We start from the raw sequence: 21000 nt of genomic DNA on the forward strand, positions 1-21000 counted from the left end.
TTCCAGAAGGTTCTCCATCCGTCCATGGTATATCACCAAATGGGCGATTTCTCGTCAAATGTGGCAACCCTGCCTTCCCTTGACATTTTATGGCAACCCTAAAACTACTTTGCGGGGAAGCCATCTTACCGCGCCTGTACATTGCGTAACAATACATAGAGTTTTGCGGATTTATGAATGCAGTTTTGTAGTATATCCAGAAAGTGGTGGAAACACATAAGACACAACAACTGTGATGAAATAAACATCGATAATCAGCTTTTTACTATTGGAAATCCTATCTGCATTAAGGAGAAAAACGAAAGATGATCCTTTTAAAATATTTCAAACATTTTCTCTCGTGGTCATTGTAAAGCCGTGCCATCAAAAAGACATTCCGCTTTTAGAAATAGCATTAACAACCTTATGGTGCTTCCATTTCATCCTTTTATCAGCTGCAAAATTGCACGGATTCTTCTGAAGGTCAATTTTCAAGTTATTTTCTCACGTATCAATAAAATGCATATTTCGATTCTTAAAGATTCCATTTATGACTTTAATACTTGGGAAATATATAATGTACCTTGTCAGTGCGGTTTGACGTATATAGTCTAAAAAAAAAAAAAGCGTTAAAATTTCGCATCAAGAAACACGAACCTTATGCCCAAAAGGCGAAATTAACGTGTCTTCGATAACTAATCATAGTTGAAAATGTAATCATAATTTTTTACAATGTTTCTTCCATTGGTTAATTGGATTTGTTGAAGTTTTCCACACTTTCAAAGATATAACTTGTTTAGTAATAATTTTAATTCCAATACAGTGCTTCCTAACGCTTTTAAAATTATATTTAATTTTTCAATTTTGTACTGTTTCTGCCGATAGATGGCGCTAACTTCTCGTTCGATTTACTCCTTTTGAGTATAAATACAACTGGGGCTTTCCCCTCGTTGCAGATTTCTTTGCTCCTGAGGAAGAACGACCTGTACCTGTTTGCCCTCAAAACCGAGAGAGTCTTGACTAAAGTGTACACCAAAAGTAAAGTTGTTGCTTTGCCTAATTTTGTGTGTTCTTTGCGCAATTCTCTTCTGTATTGATTTGAAACAATATTAAAATTTTTTGAGCCATCTGAAAAAACGTAATTTGTTTAGAATAATAAGTAATATATTCATGCAGAATTCATTCACAGGAATATCAGGAAAATAAATATAAGGCCGAGAAGAAGATCTGTAAATTATGTTTGACGATATTTTTGATCCACTAATGAAAACTTATATGCATCAAGTGACGCTAATTTTTTGTGAATAAAATGACCATGTATATTTAATTCGCAAAGTAACAAATATAATATTTCATACCATATTTTAATGATATTTATGTTTATTCTTATTTTTGATCTTATTAATGAAAAGTACAAATTTTCATTTTCAGAATATTATCCTTTATGAATACGTCCCAACACTACTGGAAGAAGAAATTTCCCCTTACAAAGGTAAGATTTGCAGTTTTTATTTTATGAATTAACTTAATTCTCTAAAACACCTGAATTATTAAAAAATGTTTTAATGCCTTGAAATTTTTAATTCAGATATAGTTTTTTCAGATTCCTTTCCTCCCCTTTTGCATTAAAAATTGTTTTAGCCGTAGTTACGAAAAGATGAATTTTTCAATCATCATTGGGCTTAAAAATAGCTGAAATTTTTTGTAATTTTTAAATCATCGCTTGGCCTAATTAAGAAGACAGCAAAACATTTATATTTTGATATATTAATCATTTTTATTAACAATTTATTTTTAAAATGTATACCAGGTATTAAAGTTTAGGTTAGGTACGTAGGTATTAAAGTTTATTATCGCGTTTGTTAGTTATATCATTCAGCATAAGCATTTTCGTGACATTCTAAAACGTGGACGTTTCCGTTTTCATTTGGTATACTCGTATATAGTGTTTTTTTGTTTTTTTTTTAAGTAAGGGCCGTTTTATTGTATACACTAATAGGTGGCGCGCGCACCGCAACCAGTCCTTACGCCGTGTCCCGTCATCCCTTGGAAAAGAAATATGCTGTGTAGGTAACCTGTACGGTCTGTTCTGTGTCTTTAAAGTGTTCAAAATTATACTGCAGACATTCACTTGCAGATTTGTGAAGTTTACGGAGCTGCTGCCATGAGTGAAGGCAAAGTGCGTAAAAATGGGTCAGAGACTTCAAAGTTGGCCGCAACGAAGTCCATGATGGGTCCGTCCGTCTCCGGTCACCCATCTGTGATCACAGACGATATGGTGGCTTCAGGTGTAGCGAAAATTCTTGAGAACAGACGCTTTACTATAAGCACTCTTTCAAACGAATTTCCGAAAGTGTTTAGAACAGTGCTGTACAAGATTCTTTCTGAAAAGTTAAGGTTTAAGAAACTGTGCTGCCGTTGGGTCCCTAACCTCCTAACGGAGGACCACAAAAACAAACGATTTGAGCGTTCGTTGAATTTTTTGACTCGTTATAACGAAGAAGGTGACGCCATGTCGAATCGGATCGTAACGGGGAACGAAACTTGGGTTTTACACGTCACGCCCGAATGGAAGCAGAATGGAGTGGAGACGCACACATTATCCTGTAAGAGTCAAGGCCAAGCAGACTCTGTCCCAGCGCAAGATCATAGTATCCGTATTTTGGGATAGGCATGACGTTTTTTGGTCGTCTTCATGCAACCATAAATGTGGTAGAGCCAAAATGCAGGAAATTTCATTTATATGAAAGTTTCATGCAGTTGTCCCCCTCCCCGAAAAAAAATTAAGGAATCTTCTTGTACGGCAAAATATAGTGTCATGTTATCCAACAATTTCTAATACTTGTTTGAGTAGAATTTTCAGTTTATCTTGTTAAAGATATTGAAAAATATTTATGTATCTTATAATTCCGGAAAAAAAAAATATTTTTGCCACGAAAATTTAAACAGTATTTATTTTACAGCTATTTTGATATAAGTACTTGAGAGAGCGATTAAGCTAAAGACATATTTTCTTCACACATATTAACGTAGTAACGATAATGCCGAGATACACCGTACTCTATGAACTAACCCAAATTTCTTTCAAGTTCCTCAAAATAAGAATTGCAACTAAATAACAGAATTAATAATATTTAATAAATAACAGAATTAATAATATTTAATTCACTCTGCCTCTATGGAACAATCATCCAAATGTTATTTCTTTTACTCGAACGTGTGTTCTTTTATGTTCCATAATCAAGAACATGCGCATATTCAAAATAATTCTGATGCTCTAAATTTTTGCACATGATAAGAATAAAATTTTGAAAACATTAAAGCAAATCTGGATGCTCTCTGAAGTACATTGTACTATTCTTTTTGTGTATTTTAAAGAGAAAAAAATGTCAGCGCGTCATATAGTAAATTCACTTGTAGAAAATGATCTTTAATAGCTAAAGATTAGCTAGCATGAAACGAGTTATATTAAAATGATATGCTTGTGTTTTTCCAGGATACAAGCCGGATGTCCACCCTGGAATCAGTCACGTCTTCCAGAGTGCCGCTTTCAGATTTGCCCATACCATGATACCACCCGGACTTTATCGAAGGTGAGAATTGCTCTACCATGTTTCTGATAGATGAGATCGTGCTCTAAACGGGTTGTTATTTTCTTCCTAACTGCAAAAGGTTAATGAAATCGGATCGTGGAAACGATGTTTTCTGCCTTTACTCAGACTTTTTGCCTATACTCCTTTACCCTTTAAATCGTGAATGAACGCAACATTGAGCACTGCACGAAATTACTTCATTGGAAATTTAAAAAAGGGGGGGGTTAGTAAAATCCGTTATTTTGTGGCTAAGCGAATCTAATTCCAAAATACAACAGAACTCTAAATATTTCGGAATACAAACAATGGAATAATTGCTACATCTGTTCAACCCCTTATTTTACATTATGTTTAAGAATTAGTTTATACTTGCCTGACCACAAAACTCAATCACGTTGCGGCATTTCAGGTTCATTTCATCAATTCACTTGATACAGTGTGTTTATGCATGTTGAATTTTACTCACCATTTGTCTGGCGCATAATAACCCTCGAGGTTTCGTGTCATTTAAAAAATCAACCAACCAACCAACCAATCATGTTGCGATTGTAGGAAACAAAGTTAGCTTAGTGTTATCAGAATCTTTTGATATCTGCGTTTTAAAGAAATCTTTCAAAGGAGCTATATATTTATCTGGATAATGAACTCAGTAACAGATGAAAACGTAGAACAAATTTGAAAAAAAGCTCTTCGCAATATAAACTAGATATTTTGCTAGCAATAAAAGCAAATATAGAATTTTACTAATAAGTAGCTCAATAATTTTATCATGAGAAGAAAGGAAGAAATTTGCGGGAGTCTTCGCGGAGAAATTAGTGAAAATTTAAATTTTAGGATATTTATATTAATAGTTGGGGGGAGGCTGTTTTTTCTCCTAGAAAAAGATTTATAAATGAATTAAATTAGAGAAAAGTATCATTCTGTACCATTATTTTAGATCAAAATTATCATTTAAATGGACGATGTTTCTATAAGTGTATGTATTGCATAACAATATGTTACGGTGAAACACCGAAATCTGGAGAACGTCGACTTTACCCGGTGAGTGTCAACATTCACATATTCGCTTGGTGTATGTCTGAAATATTTTCCATATACTCTTATGTCGACATTCACCATGTACTAATAGTGAATATTGAACATATGAGAATATTATATTTTCTCCGCAATTCAGTCGGGAGAAAACGAACTTGAGACTTATCATAAAATAAGAACATAAGAATTTAAAACACACAATACATTCAAAATGAGAAAGGAAAATAATAGAAGTTAAAAACTTACTAAATTATGCGATTCAAATCTTGTTTATTGCAACAATGTAAACTATTATAACACTTTGAATTGCACAAAAGGCCCTTGCTTTTACAACTGCATTTATTTGTGGAACACTTCCTTTTGCATTGACAGCGTGTACATATATAACTCTCTGTTCGACCTACAGCAGAGTATATCTGTGATTGTCGCCATACACAGATGAGGGTCCGAATGTGCAACAATGTAATGCAATATTCGATCTTTCAACAGACGTATTTGATGAATGTTGACATTTTCCAGTGAAGTCGACATTCTCCAATTTCGGTCTTTCACGGTAACATATATATGTATTTTCTTCATTATATAGCAAGTTTTAAAAAATATTCGTAAAATCTCAGAATATCTCTTAAAACTGTCGAAAATAATTGCGGTAATTCGAACTGCAGTAAAATTACTACATTACTCATAACTTCTATAAACGATAAAATTTTAAAAATGAAAACTTTATTCTTTACAAACAATGCGTAATTAATTGTTTTTAAAATCCATTATAGAGATTATCAAGTTCTTAAATTTCATGCATAAATTATTGACCTGATAAGTGAGTTCGTTTTCAGAACTAAATAAAATAAATTAAAATAACAAAATTTTATTTTAATTTAGTGAAATTTGTTTACGATGGTAAAAGATTGTGAGTATTTTTATATGCTTCTGCGTTTTCTTTTTTAATCTTTATTCTTTAACCTGACACTCATGAATACTAAAAAATGAAGAAATTGGAATTTGAAGCTTATCAAATTGCAAAGCGAGTTGCAAGTGCAAATTATAGATAAGACTCGCTGAAGCCATGTTCACGTATTTGTAACTGAAAAACCCTTAAAAAGAAATTTTGAAAATTTCAAATAAAATTTCCTATTTCATTTCTTGTTTCAAATTTTCGAAGAAGTCTACAATCATCCATCTTGTTCTCTAGGGTCATCGGCTAGGCTCTTGTGATTCCATTACAGCACTCAGTTGCTGAATCATTTGCAGAGGTAATTGAAATAATGAATCTCCAGAGCTGGAATGGGTGGTGCTACGCTGCACAGGTTACGCAAACATCTGTATTGGGCAAATCATTTACAGCACTCTAACAAATCATGTTCAAGAAAGTAAAGAAGACAGATGTAGTGTTTCGTGTCATAGCTTATATGCTGATATTAATTAATTGCGTGCTGTAAATTGAAAATTGTGCTTCGAACTAATGAAAACTAACACTAATAAAAATGACATTAGGAAGCGGAATGTAGAAGCAGAATTAAAATCCGCGTTGCACTGAAACTGAGATCCCAACGGGAGAAAAATTGAATGTTTGTATAGTACCAGAACATTTGTCATGCACATTTGGTTCACTTACAACTTTTATGCATTTTATTATCACATTATATAAATGAAAATAACTATATATATATGTTAGATGAATAAGAAACAGAAATTGAAAATTACGATACATACGTTAATTAAATGCGTGTGGTCATGTGTATGCGTGCACATATAAATTAAGATCACTTAATGTTCATTTCGTACTTGCGTTACTTTAAAGTGTATGCATATACAGTATACAGGTGTTCAAAAATGTTTACATGTTTTGCTTACTTAAAGAGTTGCCCTAATATTTTATTTCTAATAATGGAGTTTTGAAAATTCAAGAAAATTTACGAAAATAGTTTCTACGAAAAGTTAGAGAGTATGACGATTTTACAAATATAAAATAACATAAAACGTGGTCCCATTTTATCATGAAGTCCAATTAACAAAACCTTAGCAGTACTTTTATAAGTTAAATGCATTATGCTCTATAAGTTTAAGTGCAAAATTCGCCATTGCATCAAAGAATGAATTTACTTGCTTAGATAAATTTTAAGTGCCTATTTTTTAACGATTTTGATGAAATTTTCATCTGGTTTACAGAATGATTGCAGAATAAAATTAAGTAGTAATAGTGATTTATATTTCTCTATCGATAAAATAGCATCCAAAATTTGGTTTGGAGCTTGAATTTAAGAAGCATTATTAATTACTAAAATCTGTACGAATACTGTATTATAATGCATGAAACATTTTGCATTTAACTTATTAAAACATTATGAATAGTTTGTTATCTTATCTGAACCTTAGCTCTCCGTAGTAAAAAGGGTTTTGTTAAAACAAAATTTAACTTTCTGTAGTAATACCTTCTGAAGAAAGTTTATGCTAATAAAACTGTTCTAATTCCATCAGGGAAATAGTTTTCGTAACATTTTATTCTTGATGTCATTTTTACTGAAAATTTGCTACTGAAAAGTGAAAGATTGTCTAGTATGAGGATAAGGAAAACGATTCTGTAAGCACTTCATATATCTTGTGTAAAATTATTTTTAAAAATATTTAAGAAATTTTCAGTTTTCTTTGGCTTTAATACACTACTAATTTTAAACTTTCAGTTGGAGATAGTTTTAAAATTCTTTCAAAATAAGATTCATTTTAAGTTGGCTCCGGCGGCTTAAGGGTTTCTTTCAAAACTACTTTCTAAGAAGAAAGCTTGACGAATTACTGTTCTTTAATCGCGTGCATTCCGGCGCTAAATATTTAAAAACTTATTTCATAGAGCTATTAATTTTTATTGTTATCTGACTTTATTTTTATTAAATAATGAAAATTTGGCTACATTGTCAGAATTATCGGAGCTCAGTAAATCGAACAAAATGCGTTTGGTAAAATAGGGCTGACTTGATTCTGCGTCGACTAGCTTGGTGAAGGACTACTATAAAAAATTTAGCAAAATGAGAAATATCTGCAAAACGCAATAAAATTAAATACAATGGTACCTCGGTATACACCCGCTTTGAAGTACAGGGTAATCTTTTTTAAAGAGACAGTGTTTGGAGTGCCCTGTAGCGCGATCTAATAGCCGAAATGGCACCAAACTTGGTATTTAGACTAATCAAGACATGGGACATGAAGACATACAATCGTAAAGTTAAATTATTAATGTTTATTACTACATTATCTACATTAACTTCCCCGTGGAGGAATTGGACTACATTGATTGTGAGAACCGTTCTCAGAAATAACACCGTGCATTCTGTGCACAACGTTCTCCATAGCCGTATGTAAGATATCACGAGGAATATTCCGCACTGTCTTTGTTATGTTGTCCTTTAGAATAGACAAATTTGATACTCCACCAACGTAAACTTGAGATTTCAAATAACCCCAGAGCCAAAAATCGCATGGCGTGAGGGCAGGGGAACGAGGCGGCCACGCAACTGGAAAACTGCGACTTATGACTCTATCATCAGTGAAGTTTTGGCGCAACAGCTGCTTTACCTTATTACTAATGTGTGGCGGAGCACCGTCCTGCATACAGATTGTCTGTTGGAGACGGTTTCATTGCAGAAGTTGTGGAATAACAAACGTTTGCAGCATTTCGTGGTATCTTTCTGCATTTATGGTGCACCTTTAGAGTCCTGTCGGAGTGCTGGTCTCAAAAAAGAATGGCCCAATTACGAATTCGGCTGTGAAACCATACGAAACAGTGACTTTTGATGAATTTAATGGGATTTCATGCACGGTGTGGGGCTGCTAAGAAGCTCAAATTCGGCTATTTTGTGTGTTTACGGACCCATTGAGATAAAAATGGCACTCATCTCCCCACATAATGTGCCATGGGAAAGCATCATCAATTTCTACCTTTGCAAGAAACGATAGAGCGAAAGTCACTCCCTTATCATAATCACTTGGTTTCAGTAAGTGCAAGCGGCTGATTTTGTAGGGGTAAAATCCAATAACGCGCCGCAAAATTCCCCATACCGTGGAATAATTCATATCCTATTGTCGAGCTACACTCCGGGCGCTGCTAGTACCAGCAATGGTTCCCTGCGATCCTCCGACAATTGCAGTTGCCACATCAGTTATTACATCTTCTGATACTGGTTTACGTCCTCTCCCAGCGCGAATGGTCAGTGACCTCGTTTCCTCGAACTTCTTAATCATTTTCTTAAGACCATTCAGCGATAAAGGCCCCTTTCGTAATTTTTTTCTGGTTCGAAATTCCCGAAGAGCTGCGGATGCATTACATTGATTCATGTAATACAGCTTCACCAGTAACGCACGTTCCGGTAACGTGAGAGGCATGTCCATTGGAGCTCATTTACTTCAGCTGGGATTATTTGTCGGAGCTGTCTATTACTTGCTTTTATAGCCCCTATTACTGGAGCTATCATCGCACAACATTTGCATTTTTCTTTGATATCCGTAGAGCCCACCAGCGGCCGAGCGGTAACGTCGCTGAACACTGGTAGTTCGGTCCGAGGTTCGAATCCCGCGAACGGGCTGGCTGCATGGGTGTTTTCGTGGTTTTCTCCATGTGTAACTTGTATACGAGCCAGTTTCCTTTAGAAAGTCCTCCACGAAGGCATCCCTCCCTTAAAGCAGATAGCCCTCGAGAGCTTTGCCGTAATCTAATAAACCAAACCAAACCAAACCTTTGATATTCGTGTTTTATGCTAATTCTCGTTATTGTAAGCTACAGCAGCGCCACAAAATGCCCTAGCGGCGGTTTTTGGAACTAAAATATTTTTCACGGAATTCTTTTTCCCGTGTCTTGATTAGTCTAAATACCAAGTTTGGTGCCATTTCGGCTATTAGATCGCGCTACAGAGCGCTCCAAACACTGTCACTTTAAAAAAGATCACCCTGTACATCCAATTTGCATAGATCTTGTTTGGACGCGAAAAGTTTTGTTTGGAATATGATGAGTTCGATGAGTTACGGTTGCACATACATTTCTTATTTACCTCTTTCGAGGCAACGCTACGACTGCCTATGATCGCAGTACGTCATTCGCTATTATTCAGTAAAAACCCCGCGTATTAACTCTAAATTTTTTTTTGCTAATTAATTTATAATGAATTTTAAGGAAGTTAATTAGAAGAGTCAAGCAACGAAGAAAATTGTTAGGATCAACATGGGGGTGAAAAAAATGGATTATTGAAATCGTCCAAGGATCTGGAACGGTTTAATGGCCTGTACTTTGGTACCACTGCATGTCTATACCATGTTGATTAAAGACAAAGATTCTCCACATTAATTTCTGGAATGGAATTTTGTAAGCATTGAGTTTCCATCGATAAATGAACACCTTTACAGGGTGTTCCCAAAAATGTACACATATTTTGCATGAATTTAAAATTAGTGCTTGCTGATGTAGATTATTTTCAAAGTTTTAAATAGCGTACAAAAGTGAATATTTTTGTTTAATATTTGTTTTAAACTTAACATCATGGCTCCAAACATTCTTTTTTTCAACACTGCACATCTGCATATTTTATTAAGCATTGCTGGCGAAACTGCATTCTTCGGTCCGGATTACTTTCACTGACAGCATAGATTATTTTTGAATTGACTTTAAAAAATATTTTCAATTTCCTAGCTCCCGATTCGTTTGACTCACAGATTTTCTTCAGTGTTGGCTTTAAATTCAGCAGTGAAGAACTTTATTGTCATACACTTTGATGATCCGATCTTCTAGAACATTTCTGTTGATTCTGAACAGTTCCAATTAAACAGTTCTAAAAATCTTAACAGTTCCATCTACTTCAAAATATTTCTATTCAAATAATGATAATTGGAATAATGATGAATTAAAATAATAATGAGCTTAAATGGATTTATTCGAAACTTTCTTTGTTCATTAACTGCACTTCCAGATCAGTAGCACTTTAGGATACATTTTGTTTCATCAAAGTGTCCTTTCTAGAACTTATATCCGGTTTACCGTATAATGGAAAAAAAGGAAATGAAGGTACGAAGGGAGAAGGTCATTTTGGAATTATAATAAAATAAATACCACTTATTCATGGCATTTGGGATACTTAAGACTTTCAGAGCCAGACCCGTAACGCTTGAGTATTTTTTTCCTTTCATATAAATTTCGTTAATATTGATTTCATTAATTTATATACTTATCTGCCTCCTCCCCTTGCTAGAACGAATCAATTGCGAAGATATTAGATTTGGCTTACTGTAAAGTATTTGTGCTGCTATTTTATAAATCCATTAAACGAAAAAGATGTATATAAAGCAGTTCTCCGGTCTTATTAGCGTGCCTTCGTGGTGTGGTGGTCTGCACGCTGGGCGCGTATTTCGGATGTCAATGGTTCAATTCTCGGCGAAGGCGTTGCTCATTTTTCTCATCTCCTGCCTTAAAAATACCTAATTTCTCTACAATGGCGCCCGAACTAAAAAGGTGGTGGATGATGATTCTCCACACCCAGGATTTGGCGATTTGGCGACTCCAAAACCCAGTTGCCCTTTAAAAGGATGAGTATATAAGGTATTTCTCCCGCCTTCTTAGCGTGCCTTCGTGGTATGGTGGTCTGCACGTTGGGCGCGTAATCCAGGGGTCCGTGGTTTGATTCCTGACGAAGATTCGTTTTTTTCTCATCTCCTGCTTTAAAAATACCTAATGTCTCCTCTGCATATTTATATGTAAAATCTATTTTTTTCTTAGATTGGCTGTATAAAATCAGATTGAGGGTTAAAAAAGTTTAACGGTTGGCTGAAGTTTAAGGGAAAATTACTCCCAATGAAAATTATGATTTCTAATTTAACACTCTGCGCTATTTATAATTATTTCTTTTATAAATTTATAAGCATTTTTCTCAATATTTCGTTTTAAAAGTTTGATTTTGTTAATTTAATTGTGATAAGTAATATTGTATTCTTTTTTAATACTTTAGAATTCCAGCATCCCAAAACATGTCTCTCATAAAATTTTTAAATTACAAGATGCAAAATAAATTCTTCGCTTTCTTTATAAAACAAGAATGCTTAAAAAATCTTAATTAGGTGATTTTCTGCATTATTTTTTTAATTAAACCACTAGTTAAAAAAAAGAAATATGCAGCATGCTTGCCAAATCGAAAGTTAATTTCACAAGTGACTAGTTCTTAAAACATTCCAAAGAATAATAGCATCAGTTCATTGTAGTCTATTTCTCTATTTTTATATAACGTAATTAATGCATGCGCTGAGTTTGCTTGAAATATTATACCTGTAAGCACAGAATTATATGTGTGTCATTATTACATGCTATTCTCGAAGTTGCAGAAATTTAGCAAGAGAAATTTATTATTTTTATTTTCCTAATTTATAATGTGGATAGATGCCCTTCACCATATTGCTACATAATGTAATATCCTTAACCTTTTAATGTTACATTTAGATGGAAGCTTTAGCGGACTATGGTTTTGGATTGGTTTTATTTATTTATTTATTTATTTATTTATTGCGGCAAAGCACTCGAGAGCTATCTGCCGATGGAAAGGATGCCTTTGTGGAGGACGTTTTAAGGGTAACTGGCTCGTATACACGTTGCGCATGGGAAAAATCACTAACATGCCATGAAACCAATCCGTTCGAGGAATTCGAACCTCTGATTGCATTACCAGAGTTCAGCGACTCTACCGCTGGGCAGTTGGTGGGCCCCTGACTGGTATAAAAACTATTAACTTAACAAATTCAAGCTTATCAAAATGAACTAATTGAAACTTTAAATTAAAATATTTTACACTTCACTGAGGTATTAGCTCTTAAAATACCCTACCATCCCACCTCAATCTAAGCTCATTCTAAATTCTAAGCTCATCATTTACACCAATAATGAAATTTGGTGATTTATATTGATAATAGCAAAGTAGTGCCCCACAGCCAAGAAATTCACATTACGTTTAGTAAAATTTTTTGAAAATCATCTGTTCCGTACAAAATTGAGAATGAGAAACGTAGCATGCGAAAAACAATTGCCGATGTGTATCGAGACAAAATATATGCTAAAGCGAATTAAACAGGAATCTGAAGAAGAGTTTAGAACGAAAAAATGGTGAAATTGATAAATATGTAGGCCGTTTCTGCTTTTCTAGTATTCACAGAAGATGATGAAAGCGTACTAGCTTTGCTCCCAAACTAGAGCAATTTAAGTTTAGGCGCTTGTAATTTCTAGACTTCATTAATTTCAACTAGGAAAGTGCGTAATAACAGGAAAATTTAATAATAATGGAATTTATGAACGGAGCTGGATACTTAAATTCTCATGACCGGTATTTCTCAACATGTACAATGAAAAATTAATGAACAGAATGCATAGTTCTTGAAAATAAGCTGAAATGAGTTAGTATACTTCGTTGTTTTATAACATGAGCAATGTCAGAAGTTTTAGATACAATTCAGATAGTTTCTGCTTATCACTTAGGTAACCGATTTGCGAACATTCATACAGTTTATACAATAAATCTTTTAGGTGTGAGGTCTTAACTCTTTTTCACGTTATTTCCAGGTAAATACAAACCCCTTTGTTCATCGTAAGCCACAAAATAAGATGTTAAAATGTTATCAAATTACTTCTAGTAAGAAGCTTGAGAATAACTGTTCGTTAGTCACGGTCAGAGCAGATTAATACAGATATAACTGTTTAAAAAATTACAAATATCATAATCTCCAAATGAGGCAATATTCTGCATCGTAATAAGATGTTTAGCAAGAAATACTAGAGCGGTTTGCATATTTTTGTGGACAATGATGGGGAAACCATGACTGAATTTGAAATTTGAGAGCTAGTCGATGGACTATTTGAGAACTGAGCGATGTTCAAGTTTGATATGTACGTGTCCGATGAGTAACACGATACTTCTCCAGAACCGAAAGGCGTAATCATTCTAGATTTTAATGTTCAAGCGTCAAATGTAGAATCCATTAATTTTCATTTCTTCTAATGGCTTCGTGTTTTTGTCGGTGGTCAACCTATGTCTGATAATGGAGATTGATATGAGGATTTCTTAGTTACAACAGCTGTTGTTAAAACTACTCGCTGTATGTAAAAGAAAAGTAAAAACAAAGTTGCTTATGAATTTTATTTTACATTTTTTTCTCTTTATTAAGAGCTCTATCGTCTAATCTAGAAATTCTTAACCGTTGGAGAATTGCTGGACTAGACTATCTCCCCTAGAGGTAAGATTTCATATTCTCAGAAGAGGGCGTTTTTCGACTCCACATTGGAGCACTCAAATCGCAACAAAACGTTTACGGTAACGATCAGTTTAGAATAGCTTGAAATCATGTGACCTGAAAAAATTAAATTTAAAAATTACGTGTGCATAACGAAATCAGTAAAAATATTTCTTTATTTACATTTATTAAATGTAATGATAATTCATTTATTAATAAGTATATAAATAATAAACTTGTATTAAAATATAATAAACCCTAAATTCATAAACATATTTATAGTATAACTTTATAGTATAACTTTATATTTCAGTTTTCAATTTTACAAATTTGAAATGCACCACTTTGAAAAATGCATTTATAAGGTGTAACGGAATTGATAATCACACATTTAAGGGCTGACAGAAAATATCAATAAAAATATCAATTTTCGTAATTCAACGCGTGGTGGAGGCCCATCTGCAGCCGAGCGGTAAAGTTGCTGAACATTGGTAGTTCGCCCCGAGGTTTGAATCCTGCGAATGAACTGGCTGATAGCCCTTAAGCAGATAGTCTAACTGAGTGGTCAGCGCGCTGGATTGCAGAGGGAAAGGTGGCGAGTTCGAACGTCCCCCGTAGCCAGTATAATGCAGTTAGTTTTATCCGTCGATGGTGAAAAGTAAGTAAGCCCTCCAGGCTTTGTCGTAATCACAGGAACCAAACCAACGCGTGGTGGAATTTGAAATGCGAACGAGAAAATAGAGTAATTATGAAGAACATGGAGAAAGAAGTCATTTTAATAACGGACATTTACAAGAAGTAATGTTTGATATTTACAAGTATTGCTCAAATGAAAGACCAGCGAGTGTACATGCATCACAATGAGGCAGATCTCATTTTTCAGATAGCCTGTCCACAGCAGAAGTATGTATTATGACAGGCATCACTTAGGCCAGTCACTTCTTGTTCTTCTTGCTTACCGTGTTTAAGCATTCACACTGCACATTCCATACACTGAATTACAAAAATTGTAAATTTTATCATGCTCTGTTACCCCCTAAATCTGTGACCATCAATTCCTTTATGGAAAATCCCGCAGTTAGTCAAATCGTCAGTTTTTAGAGCTATTGAAAATTCTGAAGCTTTCAGACCGAGAGATATAATTTATTAATGTAATGATATTCAAATATTCTTAGATAAAAGATCTTTACCTTTCATACTGAGAGAAATAATAGTACCTTATGTTTTTATTAATTTTAATAGTTTATAAAATTATAAACTATTAAATTTATATATTTAATTAATAAATTATAAGCATAATTAAAAAAATTAGAAGCCAAATGTTATGTATTTGTTAGACAACAATCATTTGCATGTCGCCTTGGCATAAGACTGCTATATTTTAAGTTTCGACAAAAGTGCTGCCTTTATATCAATCACATTTTAACTTTAATTACTTTTAAGTGGACTGTTAAATTCTTAAATTAGTTCTCCCTCCCTCCAGAAAAATTCAAGTTTAGATTTCTTTTAGACGTAATTTTCTGTTTGGTCGTAATCGCCAATTATTGATTATTTAAAATGCGCAATAATTAGCATTGTTACCATAATCGATCACATTTTTTTAAAAATTCAATCACCTTTCATCTGGCGATGTTTCAGCGGTTAGAAGAAATTAAAAGCAAAATATTTCTTTTCATATATTGAAACTGTTTCTAATACGTTTGAAAAATTTATCTTTCCGTTATGACTGGAGTTATGTATCGAATCATTTATTCTGCCTTTGCGATACTTCAGATTTACGTGGAAAATGCAGCTTCCTAATTAGATAAAAATTTAATAACTTTCTAAGTGACAAAATTGCTTGAATTTTTAGGAATTGAAAATTGAATGCTTGGAGTTTAAGATTACAAAGCTAAAACCTAAGATAAAAAAAATCTGATGTGTACACCACATGACTTCCTTGTACGGGAATATTAAATTATACGCATTTTTTCTTCCATTTCATTTAAACTTATTACATTGAATTAAACCTACTTCGCCGACAGCGCATAAACCACAATAGAATAAATGCATTCTTTAAAATTCACTTTGTTTACCATAGCGACACTCTGGCGCTAGGTTTACTTAACAGTATTATATTTCTTTCATATTATAACTCAGAATGCACAAAATGTATATCATTTAAAGAATTATCTAATCGTTGCAACATGTTCTATTTAAATACTATAACAAAGCTAGAACGATGTATAAAAGAAATTAAGCAAGCAAAACAAAAAAGAAACAGTTTTTCACAGACGATTGAGTATTTCTCATTCAATTAATTCAGTTTTCACTTCGCGACAAGGCAAAAATACATAAAAACTCAAAATATCTGTATTAAAAATTACGAAGTAAATCTTAAACGCTTATTTCCTCGAAAAAATTCCAGAAAGGATTAAGCATGATTTAAAAAATAAATGAAGGCGTTAGCTTTGTTTTTGCGAAGCTACGTTTCTCTAGATTGGCAACAAATCTGCTATCCTACTGTTTCAAATGTAAACAAGAGCAATGGCCGCCATCAAAAACATTATTAGGCTTAGCGGCGCTTAAACAATTTTAAAATTGTTGATAATTCTAAAAATATTGCATACAGATTTACTAAAGGCATAAAAACCTTAACCGGAAGATAAGAACAACATAATTCTATCATTTTTTCAAGCAAAAAGTGCACAATTTACAAACATATAAGAGTAAAGAAACTGAGATCACTGAGCGGGGTAACAGAGGGGATATATATATAAATATATTTATATATGTTTGGTGCGGCCGATTGCAACCAAGATACGAGGTGCACATCTACATGTTATAGCAGTCCTACATACAAAATTTCAACGTTCTGAGGCTACTCGTTTTTGAGTTATGCGAGATACGTACGTACGCACGCACGTACATACGTTCGTACAGACGCCACGAAAAATTCTCTTCAGAATTCATTTTAAAGCAGTTTTATTTTTTTATTTATTTTATTATTTTTTTTTGGAGGAAAAGAGTGTTTTATTCTGTCCTTACATACAGATATCACGGAAATACATCGTTAAATTGCATTTGAAAAAGGTCAAAATGGGATATTTTCGTTGAAATATGCCTGAAACTTTTCGCGATTACAATACTTCCTTTTCACTTCGTACAAGAAAGTAATAAAATTAAGTAATCTTTCATATGTTTACGCATTTGCGTTATCAGCTGGTATTTTCATAATCTGGTATCTTCATAACACGTACTATCAGTCACATAACTTCAAATCATTATTTAATTAAAAATCATTTTCAGAACTATACATTAGGCTCAAATCTAAGGGTTTATTTCACACACTTCTAATTACGGAATATTTTAAAAGAATATCTTATGAACTTTTGAAAACAATTTTATAAGTTCATAACATATTATTAAGGATAACTTATGAAAGCAATTTTACAGCTGTGGTTGGGAGGATTATTTAAGATTAAAACCGAACACTTTTTAAATGTTGGCAGCGTAAAATATTCCAGATAGTAAAATATTTATTATCCTTTAATTAATTAACAACTAAAAACTTCAGAACTTATGTGAAATGCTAAAAAGTAGCTTTTTACATGGAAAATATTTAAATAAACTTCATAAATATTTTTGAAAGCTCAGTAACAAATTTAATAACAAATACTCATCATCCAAGACGTAAGCTTTTATGAAAGAGAAGCTTATATTTTTAGATGATCCTTCTTTTTTTTCTGAAAATTTTGAATTGTAGTCACCATTAAACACTGAAAAATAATTTAGTAAATTTGTCTTTGAATATCTTCGTGCGGAGCTGAAGCAATGATTCTGGTTTGCAATTCACGCACACTGGTTAGTAAAGAGTTATGTGTTTTCGAAATGCACGCTGTGCTGATATTTCAGGTTCTAATTCTTCAAACTTTGGTACACTAGGAGCAGGAGAATAGCATTTTCTACTCTTGCTGTCTCCTGCTGCTGTGAAACTGAATCTATAGAGTCAAGGTTTAGAAGGTACGAACATTTTCTGACACTTTCTTAATGATGTATCCCACAATTACCGTTGCCAGACCTGAGCCGTCATTATGAGCCGCAGTAATCATTTATGAGCACTATGTAGAGTCTAGTTGGGCGACTTGTAGATTAAGTAAACTGCTGCTGAATGATGCATGTTAGAATCACTTTTAACTGTTTCGAAAATTCATAAACCTTCATTTTTGGACTGCCATAAAAATAGTTTTTCTGTGTGAGGTTAATTGCACGTTCCTCTTGTCAATCCTTATTGCTCTGCATGAGGTAATGGCAACTGACAGATGTTTGCATGTTTTATGGAAGAAGATGCGACCACTATGTACTGAATTGCGTCATGATGGGCTCCTTGTTAAACCTGATGACGCAACAATATCTCTGTTGACTCCTACGCGGCAATATAAGTTATGTACAGCGCATTGTTTCTGCGCAACTTCAAAGTTATGTACAGCGCATTGTTTCTGCGCAATTTTAGTTAAGATTCGAACTCCTAGCGTCCTAGATGTTTTGATCTTGTATGGTCGGGAATTTATCATTTTCGATTTAGATTTTTAGTTATGATACAGTCCACGAAATAAAATTGGTTGTTGTTGTTGTTGTTGTAAAATTGTCTTTAGTATACAGTCTAACCAGCGACCTCAAAACATTGGTCATCGTCGAGACGCAGCTAATTAGAATAAAAAATGGCTAATGAAGACATAACTACGTTGAAGAGAAAACGTGGCGGCATTAAAGCGCAAATAAGGAAATTAAAGTCGTCTGTCAGTGGAAAAAGTGATGATTTTAGTTTCGATCAAATAGAAGTATTGCAAGAAAAAGTGCACAAGTTAAATAAACAAATTGATGAACTTAGCTTGGATTATTACAAAGTGTGTAAAGATGAAGAAATATCAGACATCGAAGCTACTTTTGAATAAATCGAGATGGATATTACCAATGTTCAGGTAAGCCTGAAATGTCCTTATACTTCATTATGTAGTAAGAATGCAAGTAATGAGTATGCAAATAATAGTATCCCAGAAACAAGAAGTAATTCATTGAATTATAAATTGCCTGAAATAACATTACCTAAATTTTCTAGCAATTTCGAAGACTGGAATTTGTTTAAAAACCAATTTGTAGCTTTAATTTCATCTAATAGACAATTAACAGATTCTCAGAAATTGTTTTATTTACAATCTTGTTTAATTGGTGATGCAAAGCAGATACAAACAATAGATGATACATTTTCTTTCTTATTTAAGGCACTTGAAGAAAGATATGATAATAAGAGACTGGTTGTAAATTCTCATATCAATGAATTACTTTCTATTGAAAAAATAGGTAATGAAAATCCTAAAGATTTACGCTCATTAATTGATAAAGTTCAGAAACATTTAAGAGCATTAAAAGTTATGGAATTAAATATGGATAAATTAAGCGAAGCTTTGCTGATTAATATTATTCTCAATAAAATAGATAAAGAATCGCGTAAGCAATTTGAAATGTCATTAAATAGTAATGATTTATGTGAATGGGATTCTTTCATGACATCTCTTCAAAAGCGAAGCCAGATGTTAGAAAATATGCAAAACAAAACTGTATTCGCAAAAACAAAACAAAACATTCCTCCAAACATTTAACTCCAAACTTCGATCGTTAGTGACAAAAACGAATAATAATAAATTTATGTGTCCGGTTTGCAAAGATAATCACGCAATTTTTAAATGCGAAACATTTCTAGCATTAAATCCAATGGAACGATACGAAATGATTAAAAAGCTTTCTTTGTGCATTAATTGTTTACAATCGAATCATAAAGCAGCTTCCTGTCAGTCTAGACACTTTTGCTCGGTTTGCAAATTAAAACATAATTCACTTCTTCATCGGAATGACGGATCCATGCCGTCTGCAACAAGTGGGGGGAAAGCAAAGTGAAACTACGCCCTCCCCAGAGAACCGCAAAAATGAGGCTGTTTTGAATAGCAATAAATCAACAGAAAAAGCCTTATCGGAGTGTCTTTTTTTTTTCGAAAAATAAAACTGTTCTCCTTTCAACTGCGATTGTTTGGGTTAGAAATATTTATGGCCAATTCGTTAAAGCAAGAGCAGTCCTTGATTCAGGCTCAATGTCAAATTTTGCTACAAATCAATTCTGTGAACGTGCAAATTTAAAAAAGGAAAGAATAAATATTCCCGTTTCTAGCTTAAATGGGCAAATTTCAAACATTAAATCTCGTACTTTTGCTTCTATTTTTAATGGAAATAATTCGTTCTCTGCTTCATTAAATTTTTTATTTGTAAATAAAATCACAGACTTAGTACCTTCTACAAAATTAAATATTGAAAATATAGATATTCCTAATACATCAAGTTTGGCTGATCCAGAATTTGCAACTCCATCTAGTATAGATCTGCTTTTAGGAGCAGAAATATTTATTAATGGCCAATTTAAATCTTCCACAAAATCACTCGTTTTTAGAAATTCTGTGTTTGGTTATATAGCTACTGGTTCTTTGAAAATTATCAAAATTATTGTGGACTTATCGGTAATGTTGATAATATTGATAGATTGGAAGCAAAATTTTGGTTATTGGAAAATATTGGTGAAGAAAAGCCAATGCTTAGCCAAGAAGAAGAATTCTGTGAACAATATTTCAAAGACACTTACAGACGAAATGAAGACGGCAGATTTATCGTAAAAATGCCTATGAAAGACGAACAATTGGGAGATTCAAAGCACTTAGCCAACATTAGACTCAATCAATTAGTTAAACGTCTTAGCAAAATCGCTACATTGCAACATTTATATCAAGATTTCATAACAGAATATGAAAATTTGCACCATATGGAAGGGGTCGATGATAATTAAAAACCGGAAATTGAATATTACCTTCACCATCATGGAGTATATAGACTAGAGAAGTCAAGTAAAAAATTAAGAGTTGTGTTTAATGCTAGTGCCTCAAGCTCAAATGGATTAAGTTTGAATGCTTTACTTTTAGCGGGAGCAGTCCAAGAAGATACTTTTGATATTCTTTTAAGATTTGGAAAACATCAAGTTGCAGTTATTGTGGATATACAAAAAATGTACCGGCAAATTTTAGTTGATGAATCCCAAAGAGACTTACTTCGAATCTTATGGAAGAGAAAC

At 33.3% G+C, this 21000-nt stretch overlaps 1 protein-coding gene across 2 annotated transcripts in view; it reads left to right on the plus strand.

Annotated features, from left to right (window-relative positions):
* The window catches only part of LOC118195019 (dual oxidase-like), a 511368-nt gene that overhangs the window by 340113 nt on the left and 150255 nt on the right, over nucleotides 1–21000 (plus strand). For both annotated transcript variants that reach the window (XM_035366249.2, XM_035366251.2), the window contains exons 7-8: nucleotides 1411–1471; nucleotides 3476–3572. In XM_035366249.2, coding sequence (XP_035222140.1) covers nucleotides 1411–1471; nucleotides 3476–3572 — 158 coding nt within the window. The remainder of the gene's footprint in view (nucleotides 1–1410; nucleotides 1472–3475; nucleotides 3573–21000) is intronic.

The sequence above is a fragment of the Stegodyphus dumicola genome, chromosome 2, assembly GCF_044657685.1.
Source record: "Stegodyphus dumicola isolate Sdum_Otavi_A_Nest chromosome 2, ASM4465768v1".
Classification (NCBI taxonomy): Eukaryota; Metazoa; Arthropoda; class Arachnida; order Araneae; family Eresidae; genus Stegodyphus; species Stegodyphus dumicola.